Here is a 20,404-nt window from a genome sequence, read left to right on the forward strand (position 1 = left end):
GAGCAGATGATGGGATTACATTTTGTTTGGCCTCGCTACATGGATTTGCATATTAATGAGGTAAAATTGTTTTAAAGCTTAGCATCGTTGATGACAAATTACTTCGTTTTTGTGACCGTACTCTTTTCTTGTGGTGGGACATAAGGAGATCTAAGCACTGTTTGTTGTACTTTATTAGCTATCTGTAACAACTAGAAAGGAAACATGAAGTGGCTGTTGATTCCAGTTCTGTGTTATCGATACTGTTTGATCATTTTCTGAACTCTGGGGGTAATATAACCATTTCACAGCCATCTTTGGATAGGGACTGGGCAAGTTCACCTTTCCTGAGCAATCCTTAAAACAAACATTGATTTCTGTGTTTCTGCTTTGCATTCATGCATTTGTCTCTGTCACTTTCTCAGCTTTTACTAAATTTAAAAGCCAGACACCATGTCCCATCTCTCTATGCCTCCTTTTACTGACTCATCATCTTTATTCCTGACGTTGGACTTTTCTTTCCTGCATCTTGAGCCTCAGCAGTCTTTAGTTTCAGCTTTGAATGTTTTCTTTTTTTGGCTTCCCTTGCTGCACTTTATGAACAACCCCACCTACCTACAATTCATGTGTTTAACCATGGAAACAGCATAACCATGGCAACCCGAGTCAACCCCCCTCTCCCTCTCGGCAGAAATGGCTGACCCACCAGAGGCGTTTTTGTGTTTTAATGAGGCTGAAACACCATGAGAGACGACAGAAAAGCTAATGAAGACAAGTGCATTAAAAAAAAATACAGAAGTTGTCATTTTTAATTAGCAGAGAAGTCGTAACAAGTATGGAGGATTAGTTCTTGTCATTGGGTCTGTCACCATGAAAGGAAAAAAATCTCTGCAGTGTAAAAATTAATTATATTTTCTCTTTGTCAAAAAGCTTGAACAAACTACACCAGGATGAATCAGCATGATGGGAGCTGAAAACTTACTGACCCACTTCCACCGTTATCAACCAGCTGGATAAAAAGTGAAATCCTTTTAAAGCAGGAGAACAGAGAATCAAATGTAAACTGTCATGAAGAAGAAGAGCAACTCAGCAGCAGTTTGTCTGATAGAGCAAAAATCAAAGGGATTTTACTGCAGACTAGAAACTCGTTCTTTGATCAGAATCTTTATTCTTTTAACAGAAAAATACACAAACTTCCCTAATTTCTGTTGGTGGACAAAACCAGTCTATCGTTTGTTTGTTTTTTTAATTTATCCTTTCACAGCAGAGATTTTTCCTGCATGCACCATCATGAACTACCAACCATCACATGCAGTGTGTTTTGTGGCAATAAATTAAACTAAACTCAACTGTAAAAATGTTTGAGGCTGAGGATAGCTAGCTTTGACTGCCACCCAATCCACAAGGCCTCCCGGGTGCTTTGGTGAGATGTTTCAGTCATGTCCTACTATGAGAAGTCTCTAGGTGCTGACCTAGTGAATGAGTAGAGAGATTAAATCTCTCTGTTGACTTTGGCTCTCACTTGAAAGAGCTGGAGGAGATGGCTGACGAAAGGTAGATCTGGGCATGTCCCCTTAAACTGCTGCAACCCTGCGACCTGGACCTGGATAAGCATTAGAGGATGGCTGCATACTGTTTAGTTTTAACTTTAGGATCACAGGTACCAACCTCATTATTTGAAATTCTTGCCATTTTTGTAATATAAGCACCCACTATCATAACAATACATATGGGAAAGCGCAACAGCTCCCCTTTAAACAGCCCATTTCCATTTGATTTGTGAAAACAGGCTTTCATTTCTGATTAAGTCTCTTCATCAGCTAACGATCTGAATTCAGAGTCTAAGAATAGCCTGATGCAAATCTGAGGCAAATGCATTATTTATGATTTCGGGGCTGTATAAATAAAATTCATTTGGCTTGCATCAACTTCTTTACTCCCAAACATCTATCTAAACAGCAGGGAGTAGTGGAAGTGGAAGTAATGATAATGGGATAATAGCACTGCATAAATTTACATGTAGAATTTCTACCACACAATTATCTTTATTGTATTAAATAACAATGACAAAGGAGGACTCAATGACAAGAAATCACTGTTTACAAATGCCAATATAGTGCTTGGCACACAGCCGTAATCCCTGTCACAACCATTTAATGCTGCTGCCTCACAAACTAGCAAACATACAAGCAATCCACATTAATATAGTTAGTGCTAAACCCGATAAGAGAGTCAGATAATGAGGAAATATAAATTAAATGTCACTCTACTCATTCACTTCCTCCAACAACAAATCAAGCTAAATAGAGAGAAGACTGACAATTTAGGGGAAGATTAAAAAAAAATCAGATTTGACTTTATTTAGTCCTTCCCGTGGAAAAACAACACCAAACTGAACAGCAGCGACTAACAATAATAAAGAGGGAATAAATTAAACTTACTCCCTTTAACCAAACCTCTTTGCTTCCTGCACTACAACAGGAAGTTAATTCCTTAACTTAATTAACGATAGTGGGACGACTGGACAAGAATTTGTCCCTTCCTGCAACACAACAGCTGGAGCTTGGAGACAAAAATAGGACTACATGAATAAATCTGTTGGCTCCGCCCCACTGAAACATAACCAAACATCACAGAGTCACAGTCATGAACATGAATGAATTAATAGTCTGGTTACGTTCCAGCATCTGTGTGAGTATCGAGAGGAAGCAGCAACCTCGCACTCCTCCTGATGTGAGTACAACTTCATCTGGCACTGGTTTTCCATCCTATAAACTGCAGCGGTCCCCGCTGTGACTCTAGCTCCGCCTCAGGAAGTTGAACCAGTGTCTGTTGAGCCAGGCATCGGAAGCAGCCAGCTCACCAGCCTGCCAGCTCCCCACAGGGTGGTCGGTTTGAATCCCTGCCCAGACACAGACACAACCTGCCAGAGAGTGAGAGAAAGGAGTTAGTATGCATGTCTGGACACATTCTTCAGCTTCACCATATCTACAGGGTGTGTGTGTGTGTGTCCATGCAGGTGAAGAGGTGAATTCCCTCCAAACTGTGCAGGCTTACAGAGCTGAGAAGAAGTGTGCTTCAAAAATATAATGTCACAAAGAGTTTCTATTTTGTCCTCATAAAAAATGCAGTAAAAAGGGAAAATCAGTCAAATGCGTATTTGGTCTATCCAACCTCTGGCTTTAATGGCAGCAGTGCTTCTAAGGACACTTTCACATGTTTACACAAAGGGACTGAAAGTATCAGTGAGCCACTTTCTCTGCAAAATGATCTCAGAACAAGACACAGAAACTAGAGTGAAATATGATTTAATAAATACAATATGCAGGAATTCCAATCGGTTACTCTTAAAAATTGTTTTCCTGAAGCGCACCCGCAGCTCATTAAGATTTCAGACATGCTGTGCAATATATTTAGAAGCATGACGGGGAAGAAAAAAGACTAAAACCAAGTAAAATATTTATTTAAAAAAAAAAAAAGCAGGCGCTGACCAAATTACTTTTTACTCACAGCAGATGTACTGACAAGAATTCTTAGACTAAGTAACATGGTAAAAAAAGACTCAAGGGCATTACAAAACCTAACCACATAAATATAAAATGAAGCCAGATCAAAAAAATAGAGTAAAAATGTATATAAAATAACTAAATTCATATCTGAAATTAGTTCTGCTACAGTTAAACTTAGCTTGTATGTTTTACTAGATCCTGAATGTGGTTAATCAGACGGGATTTTAAATCTCGTCTGATTAACCACCACTCACCACCCTGCAGGTGGGTAGTTTTACAGCTGCACAACCCACGTGCACCCTGTCCCCACCGTTTTTATACATCATGTGCTTTCCCTGCCATGTGGGACATACTGCTAAATATAAATATCTACAAATGTCAACAACACTTTCAAAATTAATTCTATTTTTCAGTTGTAACCACTCAAAGTAAAGCAGCTGTATTTTAAACCAGCTAAGATTAGGTTGCTGTGGTTAACAATATTACAGGGGGGTTCCTGGTTGGCTTCAGCCTTTATTTGTGGACTTGTGGCCTGTTCTCCCCATCCTTGTGTGGGTTTGCTCCAGGTGTTCCTGTTATCTCCCCCAGCAAGATTTCCTTGTTAGACTAATTGGATCAGTTAATTCAGCCTTTCCTGAGTCTACCCTGCTCCGTTTAATATGATATAGGAGTAAGGTTTGGCTGTGTTACACCCACATCCTCAACAAGCACATTAAAATAACAACTAGAAAAGCCTTTCCAATTTAGTCTAAAACATGCATTTTGGTCTTGCTGATCTTCTGTCATAAGTTTTCAATTCCGGTATGCCAAACAAACAAGAAATCTATAAGAAGGGGCTAATTGCTAATCAAACCCGACCAATAACAGCCCCCATCACTACTGACCAGGCTGCTAGTCTAGTGAAGTTAAGGAGGAAATATCAATTCCTATAAATCTGTATGTATTTATAGACGTTTAGGACATTGTACTGGGAGCACAGTCGACACATATAGAACCTCATTTGATTCTAATTACTGAACTGTCACTAACATTAGTGTTGTTTTACATCATTTGAAACTTTGACATGTTTTTAGTACACTTTGAAACTTGAGCCCATGATCTCAAAAGGAAATTATTCTCTGAGATCAGAGAGTATGGGAGGCTAGACCTGTGTGCCCATCGACTTCTTCAACTGAAAGTCTTTACGCAGCTGCAGGAGTCGCCCTCTGCAGGCCATTAGAAAGAACGCAGGTTTAAGCCATTTCTGAGCATGTTTGCTTTTCAGACCCAGAAGCTGCATCTGTTCTGTTGTTAGAATCTATGGAAAGAAGCCATAAAATGGCATTTTAACTGCTCTACGCACTAGTAGACAATACTAAATGAGATAGAAAGCAGCAAAGACTCATGATTAACAATAAAGGCAAGAAAAGAACACAGATGTAAATCATCGACCAGCAAGAGTCACAAAACGCCTGAGTCAGCATTGCAGTGTGCAGATGTTTTTGTCCTTTCAGCCCCAATGATTAACTTGGTTTCAATCCTGCCCTTCATTATATTTAGTAATTTCTGCTTTGACAATTTTACAAGATGTCTTCAAAAAGAGCTGCAGCATCTCCACCACCTGGGAGCGTTTGATTATCTGCCTCATATGCCGCACTCGACTGAAGTAGGTTTCCTCGCCCCCGCTGCCACATAAAGAGGGCCAGCCTCTGTTTTTTGGTGAAGGCGGATGCTCAATGTTCCTCCTTCACTTCTGAAACAAATAAAAAACCCTGGTCATTAATTTCTGATGCACTGAGCTCTCGCTCTGCAGGGTGACAGCATCTGTTGAAAGCTCCAGTAACTAATTGCATGAAAGGCAGTTCTGTTGTTGTTGGTCGGGGAATTAGCTTTTGTGCCCTTTTTGATTTATATGGAAAGACTTATAACACCACACTGCATAATTAAGTCTGACTTTTTTCAGCTGCTTGCAGATTTACCCAAAAACACTGAACACACACACACACACACACACACACACACACACACACACACACACATATGCACAGTCTAGGTACTTCTCTGCTTGACCACACAAACTTTGATCAGTTGAAGGACAATTTACTGCAGACATGCTGCCAAACGTACAGTCTCACACTCACTGTGCTGATGTATCAAAACTGCAGTGTGTGCTGTTTCTACAGATGGAACTTTAATCAGGGTTTAAAGGAAATTTGAGGTAAACTTTTTTTCTTTGTGCGTCTGAAGATTTAAAGGGAACGCTCAGACTCAGAAACAAAGCTGGTAGAGACGCCTGTTTGTTCCCCACCGTTTTCATTCAAACTGCGTCGCCAGGAAACCGCTTGGATCCAATAAATTACTCCTGTGGCTGCGCGTTTCGCTATCAGCAAAGTTCACTCTATTTTCTTACGTGCTCTGCCTTTATTAGACTTCACTGCTGGTTTACTCTGACGAGGCTCTGAGGCAGCTTGAGAAAAGGCTAACAGTCCAATCAGGTGGTAGCATGCCAGCTGAATGAGAGCCAAAGCCTCCCCTTCCTTTGTCACACTTTGGAGCAACGTTGTTGGTTGCCCTATGGTGTTGTTGATGAGTGAACCTGCCTCATCACATCAGCTCAGAGCAGGCGAGGAAGCCAAGTCAGTCCTTCAGGAGGGGCAGGACTTGGAAGGCCGTACTCTCCCTGCTCAGAATTTGTCTGGATTTAATTGGATTTTCTTTCCTATGCACAACAAAAACAGTTTTGTATGTTCTAAAGATGGAATATGAAATTTTATTCATTCTACAGGAGTGGTTGAAGAGCTGGTAATAAACTAATCTTGGACATATTGGACTAAAACCACTATGAAAATTCTGTGACTGTGGCATCAGCATTAGGTTTTTGATTTTTACATAAATATCTTAACAAATATTGGATAAGTTGAAGATTAATTGGCTGTATCTAAATGTATGATACATATCTCTTAGTAACTTTCTGAAACACACAAATTCACACCTACTTCACGGTGTGACTGTGGAACTCAGAGTGGATTATTTGTGACAATTTTCATGCACACAACTCAATGAAACACAATCTGTTTTTGCATAATTTCAGCAATTTTGAACTTCACTCTAAAAGTAAAACGACCAGCTTTAAGAGATAAAATGATGGACATTAGTAATAAATTGCTTCATACCACATAAGCAGCAATTTCATGCAAACATGACTAAACTTTCATATTCGAGTAGAGGACATGTGTACATCAAGCTGCAGCATCTGGAACTGAAAAATGAAGCTCATGCAAATGCCATCCATCCATCCATCCATTCGCTTCCGCTTTTCAGGGTCGCGGGGGGCGCTGGAGCCTATCCCAGCTGTCATAGGGCGAAAGGTGGGGTACACCCTGGACAGGTCGCCAGTCTGTCGCAGGGCCAACACACAGGGACAGACAGCCATTCACACTCACATTCACTCGCACATTCACACCTATGGGCAATTTGGATTATCCAATTAACCTATCCCCACAAGCTGCATGTCTTTGGACGGTGGGAGGAAGCCGGAGTACCCGGAGAGAACCCACGCAAACACAGGGAGAACATGCAAACTCCACACAGAAAGACCCCGGCCTGATGGTGGAATTGAACTCAGGACCTTCTTGCTGTGCGGCAACAGTGCTAACCACCGTGCCACCGTGCTGCCCAAATTGTAAAAAAAAATTGTAATTCTCAATTGGGCAGTCGAGGCTGGCTGCGAAAATAAACATGTTTACATCCAGGTACAAAAAACAGCATTGGTCTATTTAACTGCTTTATCCCTTAATCAAAACTCTACAGAGGGTGAATTTTTATTTAACTCACCCTTTTAAATGATATTGACATAAGTATGGCATTAACTACATCTATTTTAATACGTGGCTCTTTATTTTTAGAGGCTCAAATGCCACTGGACAGTTGATTGAAAGCCGTTTCATGGCCAGGCGAGGCCTATTCTCTCCATAGATTGTGACAAATTAAGCAAAGAAGATCTGTTTCTGTTTCAAAGTAGCGAATTGAGGGAGGCTCTAATAAACCTAGAGGGTAACTCTCACATTGCTAAGCTTAAGCTTTAAACACAGTGCTCTGAAAGCTAACGAGTGATGCTTCATCCATTAGTTGTACACAGTTTATGGTTTGAATATAAGAATGGGTTTCATAAAACAGTTTCATAAGAAATAACTCTTTAAGACATGAAAGCATATGAAATGATTTTGTCTCTGTCTTTCAGTGGTTCGGTGATCTGGTGACTCCAGTGTGGTGGGAGGATGTTTGGCTAAAAGAAGGTTTTGCTCATTTCTTCGAGTACGTCGGCACTGACTTTCTCTTCCCAAAGTGGAACATGGTGAGTGTAAACTTGACTTTTACTTCATTTATGAACAGGTATTAATGTGCCAGCCACACTATACCTTTGTTAGAAAGTTACAAAAAACATTTGTATTTTTCATTAATTTCATCATGACTACTGAAGTCAGAGAAAACTGCCGTTTAATTTGCAGTAATTTGCCAGTATGGCTCTCGTCTGGTACCTCCTGGCCTTTCCACAGATGGGTGAGCAACATCAAAGACAATCGCAGGGTACGGGACAGATCACGCATAGATCACAAGCATGACATGCCATGGCTAGCAGAGGAAGCAGCCAGTGTAGGCAGGTGAAAACAAGATCATTAACCTGTCCTCAGTTAGATTTGCCTGTTGGGTGGGTGCTGGATCAGGATCACAACCACAGGTAAAGCTTAAAAGCACAATGATGCTGCTGGTGGTCAGTGGGATAAACTGAAATTAAAGGTTGGCCATTTTTTAGGTTATTTAATAGAAATATGGATTTTGCACTCATAAATATACATAATTTTATGTAATTATAGAATCTAACAAAAATGTCTTTGAATTAATCCTTAATTAATAACAAACATAGGAATGTGTGCTTGTTTCTGGAGGCTGCCTTGTTGCCCTGCCATCTTGAGGGCGAATGTTGCTGTTAACTGTGTTTTATGTATGGCGCTATAGAGCACATATGTACTATGTCAAACGTGGAGCAGAAGAGAACTTGTAGGTGTTCAAGTGCTATCGGGGCAAATTTTAATTCAGCACCCTGCAACAAAGTGTCTTGATGCATGCACAATCATCCAGGTAAGGAAAACCAAGAAAGCTGATTTTGTTCATCAGCACATAATGTTTTCAGTGGGAGAAACATGTCGACACTCATCCAAGTGACGTCTTCAGTCTCTTGGACCGTTCAGCAAAGAAATAAAAACTTAAAGGGAACAGACATCAAATAAAACCACAGACATGGATAATTCAATAAACAGATAAGTTACATACATGAAAAAAGATACTTAATTGAATCAAATAAAATTAACAAAAAAGAATAGTAAAAATAAAACAAGCCTTGAAGGCATTGTTAATACAGTAGTGCTGGGGTGGGAGGATCAGTCCAGCATGGATGAGGAATATTTGAATTTGAGCGTAGCAGCTTTCTCATGTTGCATAACATCATTTGTTTTTGTTTTTACAGTTTGAAATCACTGATAAATAATTTGGTTACATTCACATATTATACGTATCCAAGTCCAACAATCAGTAGCAGTTTTTGATACGGGCGACACGGGCGGTTGCCCGGGGCAGCATCGTGGTGGGGGGCGGCATCACAGGCATCGGCAAAAAAAAAAAAAAAAAAAAAAAATTGCTCGTACTCATGCTGCCCCGACATCAGCCAGCACATATTGGGAATGTCATAGGCACCGGTAGGTTTTCTATTGCCCATTTGCTGGGAGTAAGGGCGAGGTGCGCCTGCTGCTTGCGGCACAGGGAGGAGAGGGCGGGGCGGCGGGGGACTTATAATTTGCACTGATGTTTTTCCGGAATTCTATACGCGAAAAATGAGCGCGAGAGCCCTCGGTGCGCCTGCTCGCTGCTGAAGTCAAAGTAAACTTTATTGTCATCTTGGCTGCATGCAGTACACTATAGAGAGAGACTAGAGGACGAGACTCCAGTTTCAGCAGTGCAAGTAAACAAACAATATATATATAAGAAGAGTAAGAAAATAAATATACACTTTAGGACTCGGGGTAAAGGGATCAATAACAATTTAAAATGTATATTTTATATTTTGATGATTTAATGTCTCACGCACAACCTGTGGAAAGTGGAAGGAGACCTGCTGCCTCCAAATAGAGCACATTTCATTCATGATGTTTTCATCCATAATGATGTAAATCCAAGCCCATCATGTATTCATGATCTGAATCCTGGGTTGTGTGAAATCCCAGAAATACACCTTAGACAAAGTGAATCTGTGAACGAAGGTGTAGGTCTGTTAGGTTATGTTGTGGTGATCCTCGGGTTGGGGGACTTGTGTTCATACTGGAGTTCAAAATTAAAAAAAATTAAAATAAAAAAAGTTCAAAGCCATCAGGTGCTCAGTTTAGAAAAAATAGAAAAGAAGAGGAGGAGAAACGAGCAAAAGATGCAGGTAAGCAGATGTGTCGTTGGATAATGGCAGGTCATCCTGAAACAATCAGAATCAGAATACTTTATTAATCCCTAAGGAAATAATGTGGATTACAGTTGCTCCAAGAAGAAATGGTATAAATACTAACAGTAACAGACTAAACTCCAAACAATACATTATGTTACAGAGTTCAATATTAATTAGTCATTGCCAGTAGTTGATTTGTCCTGTTCTCATTGTATGACGAATTATGATGGCTGTTTGGTAGCCGTTTGCATACAATGCATACTCTCTCTCTCTTCATGTGTGTGAGTGTTTCTCTAGTGAATTTCGACAACAGTTTCATGTTTCATGTTAATGTACAATCCTTAATATGTTTTGTGTGTGTGTGTGTGTGTGTGGGGGGGGGGGGGGGGGGGGGGGGGGTCAGAGGGAGTGTTCGCCCGGGGCGCCAAACAGGACCGCCACTGCCAACAATATTAGATCTGTTTCAAACACCGTTTCACAAACAGCAGCAGCGGAAAACCTACAACAGAACAATTCAGCATATCCTCAACAAGTCACTTCAGTACCGCTGTTTACGAAAGTTACAAGCAACATGTTGAAAACCGCCGAAACATTTCACAAATTGTTCCCAGTTTTCCAAAATTGCAACAGAAATACAGTTCAGAATAAGAAGGGTTTTAAAAAATAGATTTTCCGGTTCAAATCGATTTTAGTTTGAATAACACAATATTGATTCATTAAATCTACATCTAAATTCATTTAAATATAAATGTATTTTGCCAGAAATGCCAGAATCTCAGGTTAAAGCTCACAAAAGTGTTTCAACAACCACCAAAGAGTTAAAATACCAAACGATTAAAAAGCAGGTAAACGGATTCTGCGCAAAGATGTACACACAAAGTGCGACCCGACGGCACGTACATGGACACGCTGTTAGTGCTGAAAGCCGATATCTCACAGATTCTGAAGCTGCAGGTTTTGTCATTCTCCAATCAAAATTTCCTGAACCATCAGCAAAAGAAGATCAAAACTATGCTTCACATTTCATAAACATTGTCATGAATTCCCTCTTACTTTGGCTGTTTTGCTTCCACTACGATAAAATCACACTCCTTGCACAGCTCTTTCTCTCTCTCAGTGCACTCAGAGACCAGTTTACCGTCAGAAATCTCTGTTTTCTACATTATTTGCTTGCTTATTACGCACCAGCTTACCGTTGTGTATAGCACAGTCGGTCGCTGTTTTTTTTTTCTTTTTCAAAAATGACCTCCAACAAGAAAGCCTAACTTCTGCAGTTCAATACGGAAAAAATCTAAACTTTTACAAATTCTGCCAAATTGCAAAACGCTTTGCTGTTTGTCTAATAAAACCTCTGTAACATTACTCTGCTTCACTTCAGCAGCATCAGGTAATGTTCGTCAACCATGTTTATTCATGGTTTTCTTCCATTTTTGATCTACCGCAGAATATTTTTAAGGCAGTGATCTGCTATAAAAAGCCAGGCCAGGAAAATCTCCTTCATGATTTTCTGTGTTTTATCCTCAGTGACTTTAACACAAAGGCATCTGCTGCGATGCTTACACCTCTAAAGTCTCACAAGTGTCAGCGTTTTTTTTTATACATAGATATAAAAATATGGATATGTACTGATTAATGATCACAGTTCTAATATTTCTGACTGTCTGAGTCAAAATTGAATTGAACCGAATCTATTGGAGACCTCGTGAATCGGAATTGAATCAGTGACGATGCCCTAGTTAACAGTTTATGTAGCATGATAAAGTGAGACTCTACCTTTTGTTGACCTGACAAAGATCAAATTTTGGATTTCAGGGCTGAGGAACGAACTCCTGATGTTATCTCAAGGAAATATTCTCATGATATGGCTTGTTTCACAGTAAACTGTGCAAACAGTCACTCAATAAGACTGATTATATTATATCACTTTCTTCAGCCTAAGATCTTTGATTTTGAACTGCACCATTACAGAGCTGTCTAACATGTTTTCACCTCGTAGCATCACGTGGTACCCTTTGTTACACTGAGTATCTTTTGTCACTGCTGTCTGATGTACCAGCTTTGGCACTACATTTGTGTTTTTCACCTACATTTACCTGCTGGTTGGGTTTAGGAACTAAAAGTATTAAATTGTAAAGTGTAAATGCAGAACCCCACCGCAGAAACCCTGCTGGTTAGAAAACGACAAGTTGGAAGTGACAACAGAGTCTCACTAATAGGATAACCCAGTGCATCACAGCCAACCAGTAAATAAAACAACACAGAAACACCAACAGCTTTGACTAAGCCCAATTTTGTTATGCTCTGAAAATGGGAACAGGCTGACCTGTCTGAAATATTTTGTTTGTTGTTTTTGTGAAACTAAAACCAGATTTTAATCAGTTTTGCATTTTCAGACTCGTGTTAAACTTTGGGAACAGCATGTGAATCATAATAATCCACACTCAGAAGTTCACTTTCAGACTTTCTTAAGAGCTTAACCACCAGGTGTGTCTTCACAAAATGTCACTCTGGAGTGAAAATGAAGTCGCTAAAGACTTGGTGGTAGCAGCGCAGGTTCACTCACTTTTTGACAAACAGGAAATAAAGCTCTCTGCTGAGCATGTAGAAGTGCTTTCAGGTATTCTGAGGCTCTGTCTGCTCACTCATGAAATTAAATTTTTCTCCCCTCTTGTGGTTTTATGAGTCAGGATTTCAGCTCAAGGCCTCAGCCGGTCAGATATGAATTAGATTTTTTTCAGAGTATAGCACAAAAAACAATCTCCAGACACCAAATAGAACATAGGTAGAAGGCAGAAAATTTGATCTAAAGACAGAAAACACATCTCTCAGGGAGGCAAACAGGCTGGATATGAAATCAGACTTCAGACCTGGTTTATTTTTCCGTTCAGAGGCTGATCAGCCAGTGGACTCATTTTAACTGGTGCTGGTTGTTCTTTGGCAGAAAATAATTCTCAGTGGAAAGTGTTGACACAGAGGTCTGAGGATTATCCAGAGTAACTGGGACAGTTTTTGTGGACACTTTTAGCATCCCAAACAAAATACTGATCTAGTCTATTGTACTGGAGCGGTGACACAATAGCACTCAAACTGTGTTAGATAACAATACAGGATACATCTTCTCTCTAATAATTTGGTTGAAGTTACTATTTTTGAAACATTTCATAAAATTAACTGTCATAACTACTGGATTTAAATAGAGATTTTTCAGGTTATGGCCCATTTGCTTTGTACACAGAGTTCAGTGACAGCTGCAGCACATTAATGATGAATGCAGTATCCCAGTAGAATCAATAATACAAAGGATGAAAGGCAACAACATGCCTGTAAAACAAAAACTTAAGTGGGTCAATCTGGTGCAAAATCCAAGAACAGTCAGTGTGGAAGTGCAGTTCTTCAAAAGGCCACTTGGAGATGGCCCCCAAAAATGAGTAAATCCTGTAAGCACCCATTTAAAAACTGACCCCAAGATTTGCAGAGAAAATAAAGAGTCTGCTACAAAAACAAGTTAAAATAAAATTATACGGTAATAAAACAAGACTGTGTTTGCATCTAACATATAGTGGAAGAGATGAAGACAGCAACTTAGTAAAGAAATATTTGATTTTAAAGTACATTAAAACTGTACTGCAGTACTACTCAAGAAAGTATTCAATATTACTTGTTACTTTTTTTAAGTAATGCAATATGTAACCTAAATGTAATTTCTTAAACTACTTGTTACATTACTTTGCATTACCTTATAACATGCCGTGAAATACACTGTCAGATAATTACCAGTAAACAGTATGAACCTAAGGCGACAGTTCCACATGTTGACTCAAATCCCTTTGCTAATGTGGACACACACACATTAACACATTTTAGTGTTTGGTTCTTGCAGATAACTGAAGGGCTTTTGTAACGCAATGTAACTTTTAATTAACTTTAATGTAATTATTCAATTTAGTAGAGTAATGTATTACACTACTGTGTTACTGAAAAATATAATGTGATTACTAAATGTGTTACTTTGGAATGCACTACACCCAAAAACACAGCTGGAGGAAGGCTTGATGAGTTCTCGGTCATGTATGGAGGTTATTTTGTGCTTTGGTTCTCTTGGGCCAAAAAAATGTTTGAACATCATTGCACTCAGTAATGTTCCACCACTGCTGTCCATTTTCCATCCGGTGGTGTTGGCTAGTTTTAGGTCAACAGCACTCTAGTCAAGTGGCACTGGTGCGAGGCCTGTGCCAGCACACATCCCCATCCAAATCATAAACCCATTGTGTGGGATTTTTGAAGTTTCTAGTTTGAAGTTACCAAAACACAACACCCATTTCTTCATCTTCTAAACTGTTCTCATTTCCTGTCTGTGCCTCTAGAAAGTGCAACTGCACAGTTGGACACATTTCACAGAATGAGAGATGTGGTTGGATGGTAACAAACTGGAAACTGGAAATTCAATATTTCCACAACCATCAGTGCTTCCCACTGAGCTCCCAGTTTGACTTCAGGAGAATCTTTGAAGCAAATAATTGTATCAGCAGATCAGCTGTTAGCTGTTCTATTTTTAACAGCCTACCTTGTTTCTCTTCTCTCGGTAAAATCTTTACATAACTTGGAATACAATTGGATATACAGCATGGGTATAAGCACAGAGTTAAAAGCGGCTGTTGAGGAGGAGGAAGTCCTGACTGGGAGGTCTTCTCCTGAACTCTTCCACCTCCCTCCACTCACATCAATCGATACGTCCTTCCTTCTTTCTCTAAAACTGTTTCCTTGAAATTTGCCAGATATTCAGCTGTGAGTCTCCTCAGGAGGTAAAATCCTTTTTTCTTTTATTCTGCTCAGGTTCGCAAACAAATTGACTCAGAGGATGATTCAACTCAAAACAATATAAAATTAGAAATGAAACCTTCCTCAAATTTGCTCAAAGCCTCGCAGGGTACCCCTCCTCACCACCACCCCCACCTTCCTCCCCGAAGGACAAACTCAAGAAAGTTCTCCAAGAAGCGTTGAACGCCGCATAACTTTAAATTACAGCACATGCACGCTTCCTGCTTTGTTTCTGCCCAAGTATGTTGTGATTTTCTTCCAACAGAGAATGTGCTACACTAAAACACCTTATCTTCTGCACGCACACACAGTCTGTTTCTGAGCGACATGGCATTTTTAAATCCCTGTTACTGCCGTTCTGCACGGCTGGACGCTTTAATAGAAACAAAGTGTTTCTCCAATAACAAGCACAACAATGATAAAGTGAACTGGTGCTGATAAAATAATTTATTTCTAATACAGGTTTTTATTTAAAAAAGGCCATTTCCATCAGCTGTGAGTCACAGTGCTGCAGGGCCAGGAGCAAAAACACAGAGAAGGCAAACAAATATAAATATAATGAGGGCAGGAATAGACTGTTTCTGTGTTAGTCAATCAGTCACGTACCCAATCAACTGGCACTATGACCACAATATGAAGGAGAGGTTATATATTCAATCTGGCCTGGGCTTGCATAGGAAAATGAACACTAAGTGGTCAAAAATCGTGACACCTGGGTGTCAAGGATTGGCTGTGTGGCAGCCAGGGAGTGGACCCAAATGAAGAAGTTAGGAGACAGGAAGTGGATTTAAAAACTGCCTTAATACTGATAAGCCGCAAGGATACGACAAAACAGGTAATTAAAATTACAACACAGGAAAACAGAAATATACAGCTACAGTATGAGGGGCAATGTGGCAAAAATCAGATCAGGTTAATAACGATGATAGAAAGACAATAGCACACCCGGCACACTGAACAGTGTTCAGCTGTTTTGTTAAACAAAGCTAGATAGAGCTGACAATGGTGTCAGTCAGTGGGTGCTTTCATTGTGTAACTCATTTGGAAATAATAAAAAATAAATAATTAAAAGCAGTCCACTCACCTAAACATGGTCAACGAAGCTAAACGGAAACCTTCAAAATGTGGATTTTATGAAACAGTGGGTGACACTGATGGTGACTACAGAGTTTATAATAATAATAATAATAATAATAATAATAAAGTAAACAGGACAAAAAAAATCTCAGATGCAAAATGCCTTAATGGGAAGTTATCCCGCCGGTCCCTGCTCAGATCTCAGAACCGTATCAGTCCAACCGGCAGGAGACAGAGAAATATCTGAATGGCTTATGGTGCGGGAACAACTCGAGGATCCGGGACACATTGGTACGGAGAAATACAATAGGAAGTTGAAATGTTTGAGAAAGACAGAAAAAGTGTTGTAAATGAAGCAAAAAAAGAACCTTTGGCGGAGCTTTGTGTGCCAGCTTGTAACCCTGGTGTGTTTGATTCCAGTCCAGCGTGATCAAAGCTTCTCTCCTAATCACAAGTGCTTAAAAGTTAATGTGCCCTCCCCAGGGATCTGCCAACTAATTATTTTTAAAGCAGAATTAAACTTGGTTTATACAAGTGTAACGATGGCCTGTTTCTCCAGTACTTTAATGAAAAGCCAAATGAACGAAATCAGACATTTTCTAATAACTCTGGCGCCAAAATACCAATACAGCCCGTTAATCTCAGCTAAACACAGCAGTAATGAAGGCACAGCAGGAAAAATTAATCATAATTTTATCCCAGCGTGAACTAGAACAGTTCTTATCTGAAAAATGTAATGGCGCTTTCTAAATATTTTACTTGTTCTACTTTTTTAATGAAAAGTCCTAATTTGCTGATAAACATAAGACATTGTCTTCTCCTCAAGTCAAGACATTTGAGAGAACTCAAATGAAATGTGCCTTTTTCAACTCTATTAAACAAAAAGGGAAAGCTGCTTTGAAAAAAATAATAATGTTCATTTCTAACTTCTACACAAAGTCCATTCTCCTTTATGGGTAGGGATGGGTATCATTTAGGTTTTATCCGATACTGGTGCCGAACCGGTACTTTTGAAACGGTGCCGGTGCTTAAACGGTGCTTAAACCGGTGCTTAAACCGGTGCTTAAAGAATGGAGAACACAAAATTGGTCCAAAAACCTCTCATGTTCAGCTGTTTCTTTGTAAAAAGATAACAATGTTAGCTTTTCCGCAGCTATAGGGGATTTATCGTATCACTCTTGGCTGGAAGCAGTGCTTAAACAATGGAAAAAACACAAACTTTGTCCAAAAACCTCTCATGTTTAGCTGTTTCCCACTTTTTCTTTGGTCATTTTAGCCTTTTTGGCCAGGGTGAAGGGCCGCATGTAGCTATGATGATGTTTGCTAGTTCACCTTACATGCATTAATGTAATAACGTGGTTAGCCTACTCAACGTAAATTACACACGAACAACATGAAGCTACTCACGCAGAGAAGAACGGCTGCTGCTGCCATCATCATCCGTCATCATTTCTGCTACACTGGCAGGGCTAGGGGCCAGGACTCTCGTCTTCGGGTTTTTGGGGGATGTTGCTAACTCCGGGTCCGATAACAGGCACCACACCCGCAGTAGATGTGCTCGGTGTGAGCTCTTGCAGCAAGCTATCAAATACGGTGCATTTCTCGGCTTTTAAAAAAAACGCTATGCATCGCCAGGTGTTTCATCGGATTTGAGGTGTTACCTCCTTTGACAGTATCAGCTTAAAGCACTTGTTGCAGGCTGCTGAGTTTGCATATTTTGCTGTGAAGTACAGCCAGACTTTTGACCGCTTCGCCTTGGGCATTTTTAATCTGTAGCTCTGCTCTAAAAGAACGTACGTACCTGGACCCGCCTACTATCCTCGGAAACGTAAAATGATTGGCTAGAATCTAAAGTGTATGACATCTCAGGGAAAAAAAGCACCGAAATGTGTAACACCCAGGAAAAGATTTTATGTGATCCTTCTGAGACTTTGTCTTTACAAGGGGACACTACATTTAGGCTTTTCTGCACTTTAGACGGGAGGTAAACAATAGTCACTTTATTGTGTCGTATGATGACATATATTTTTATACTTTCTGTTTTTATGTGATATTTATTTTTATCCCAAATATCTGCATGAGGTTGGGCCTCAGGAGATTAAAAACAGGTGATGGGTCACTGGTGACATGGTAGATGATGAGAGGTTAAGCAGTTAAAATGATCTCTTACAGCACTGGTACTCATAGCATAAACACATTTCTTTGCCTTTTTTTATCGCTGACAGCAGAACATCTGTTTATCTGCTCTGCATACAGAGAGCAGGTCAGAGGTGAACGTTGACTTCATGTTGAAGAGAACAGAGAAATATCAATATTCAGCCTCTTCGCTCATCTTTCATGGACATATTTAAAGGAGGAGAAAAGACTGTGTTTGCATTCACTTTAATAGCACATGTTTGCTTACAGCACTGAACCAGCTGGGAAATCAACAAGGTACTAAATGATTAAAGCTCGGGGCAGGTTGTTTGCCACATTAAGCATATTTGTAGTTATTTCTCAATATGATGTTTATGAGGATGTCCAAAGACATGCAGATAGTAGAGTTGGGTTAACCAGTGATTCTAAATTGACTGTAGGTGTGAATGTTAGTGTGAATAGTGGTTTGTCTCTCTGTGTTAGACCTGCAACAGACCGGTGCCCAGGTTGTACCCTACCTCTCGCGCTATGGTAACTGGGATATGCTCCAGCACCACCACGATTTGAATTGAATTATCTGGATGGATGGAGTTTAGGACTCTACTGACTTGCACACATCTCTTGCATAACATCTCACCAAAGTAATACACAAAGCTTCAGCACTCTATGCTCGAGGCAGGATGGACAGATGAGCAGTCTTATAACTGAAGAAGTGCTGGTTCTCAGCCATGAATGAATCTGATGTGAGACAGCATTAGACTTTCTGAAAAGGGAAACTTCGAACTGAATAATTGTTTGTTTAAATTCCACCTTCCGCCTACACAGTCCCCAGAAGAAAAAGTCACTATGATCTCAATATCTCTCACTCCAAACATGTTTAATATCTCAGTTCTGCTTTTGTTGTCACTGTTTTGATGGAAATGAATGTGGTTGGCAGCTTCTTGGCACAAATCTTGTGTGACTGAATTATCATGTTGGCTGACATTTTTCTCATGTATGTGCTTCTTTATGTCCTGTGGCCATAATTAGATTGGATGTGACATTCAGAGAATTTTCCTTTGGGCTATTTTACTGAATATGAGAAACATGAAATATTCCAAACAACATCCAGCATGTTTCTAGTGAAATGGTACTCAGACGAGGTAAATTATTGTTTTGAATGTTATCAAGCACAGTTTATAAGTTCATGACATCTGCATGATATGTACATTAATTGTCCATTAACCGCTGGAAGCCCTCAGGGACGTGTCTTCTGTAGCCTCACTCCCCTAATGATTTTTTCCACTGTGTGTTGTTTGATGTCTGTCTTTGATTGAGGGAACCTGTCGGCAGATGGTGGAATTGTACACACACTCTCTCACACATCCATGTCATTAGTAATCATTTTCTCATCCTCATCTTTTTAACTGCCAGATGAAGGTGTGTTGAAGAGGGGTCCTATTTCACTGCAGGGCAACCTGCACATGGCAAATAAAGCCTTGATTGATTGATTGATTGATTGATTGATTGACTGATTGATTGGCTTCATTGGTTACCACATGAGGCAGATGTACCAGGCTTTGTTTGAAGCACATGACATATAAACATATTGTATTAAAACCAAAGAATATACTTGAACATAGATGGCCGATCTTGTGTGCATCATCAGTATCAGTAAAAAACTAACATCCAAGGTTCTTCATTATAATGTTTTTTGAGCAGACCTCACAGTCAATCAAAACCAAAATGGTTTTGTGGCCTTGGGGTGATGAAATCAGAATGAAAGTGCCACACAGAGTGCTGTCTACTACCCAAACGTGACATGCTAAAATGACACCAAAATGAAGAGGAGGCTAGAGCGAGGAGGGAGGAAGAAAAACAGGTGGTGAGGAGGAGTGACAGCCTGGAAGTGAAGGAAGACGGAGTGATGAGACGAGCAGACGTTTCAAAAGTTCAGCAGCTGCTCCTGAACGCCGTCCTATCCCTCCGTCTGTGCGTGCATGTTTGTGTTTACCCTGACTGTTGGCCTATTAGCCGTCCCTCCACATGTGGGTCCATCTGGTTCATAATGAACATATGGACCAGATGGACCCCCTATTTCACTCTCTCCAGGTGATTTAAAGTGTCTGTTAATTAGAGCTGATGTCTCATTTAGTCTTATTTTCCCCCTTTCTCATAGCCACAGTTAGTTTCATCTAAATGTGCCATTTAACTAATTGACTAATTGTATAATTCATGGTGGAGTCCCTGAACTGTCTGTTTACCTCTGTGTGTGCCTTTTTGCTGACTCTTAGATGAGAGCAATAGTCTGTCTTTTACCAGGAGTTTGCTAAATACTTCGAGGAGGAATCCTGTTTTAAACAAAGCAGGAAAAAAATTAAAATTAGTCAGATCTGCAACTCTTCTGGCTACCCATCAACAATCATTAAAAAAAAAAAAA

General features: G+C 39.9%; 1 protein-coding gene across 2 annotated transcripts in view; it reads left to right on the plus strand.

Annotated features, from left to right (window-relative positions):
• Window positions 1–20,404, plus strand: part of LOC308399575 (thyrotropin-releasing hormone-degrading ectoenzyme-like) — a 285,055-nt gene that overhangs the window by 194,550 nt on the left and 70,101 nt on the right. For both annotated transcript variants that reach the window (XM_080886929.1, XM_080886930.1), the window contains one exon: window positions 7,708–7,821. In XM_080886929.1, the coding sequence (XP_080743055.1) occupies window positions 7,708–7,821 (114 nt within the window). The remainder of the gene's footprint in view (window positions 1–7,707; window positions 7,822–20,404) is intronic.

This window comes from Rhamphochromis sp. 'chilingali' (assembly GCF_963969265.1).
Source record: "Rhamphochromis sp. 'chilingali' genome assembly, chromosome: 7".
Classification (NCBI taxonomy): Eukaryota; Metazoa; Chordata; class Actinopteri; order Cichliformes; family Cichlidae; genus Rhamphochromis; species Rhamphochromis sp. 'chilingali'.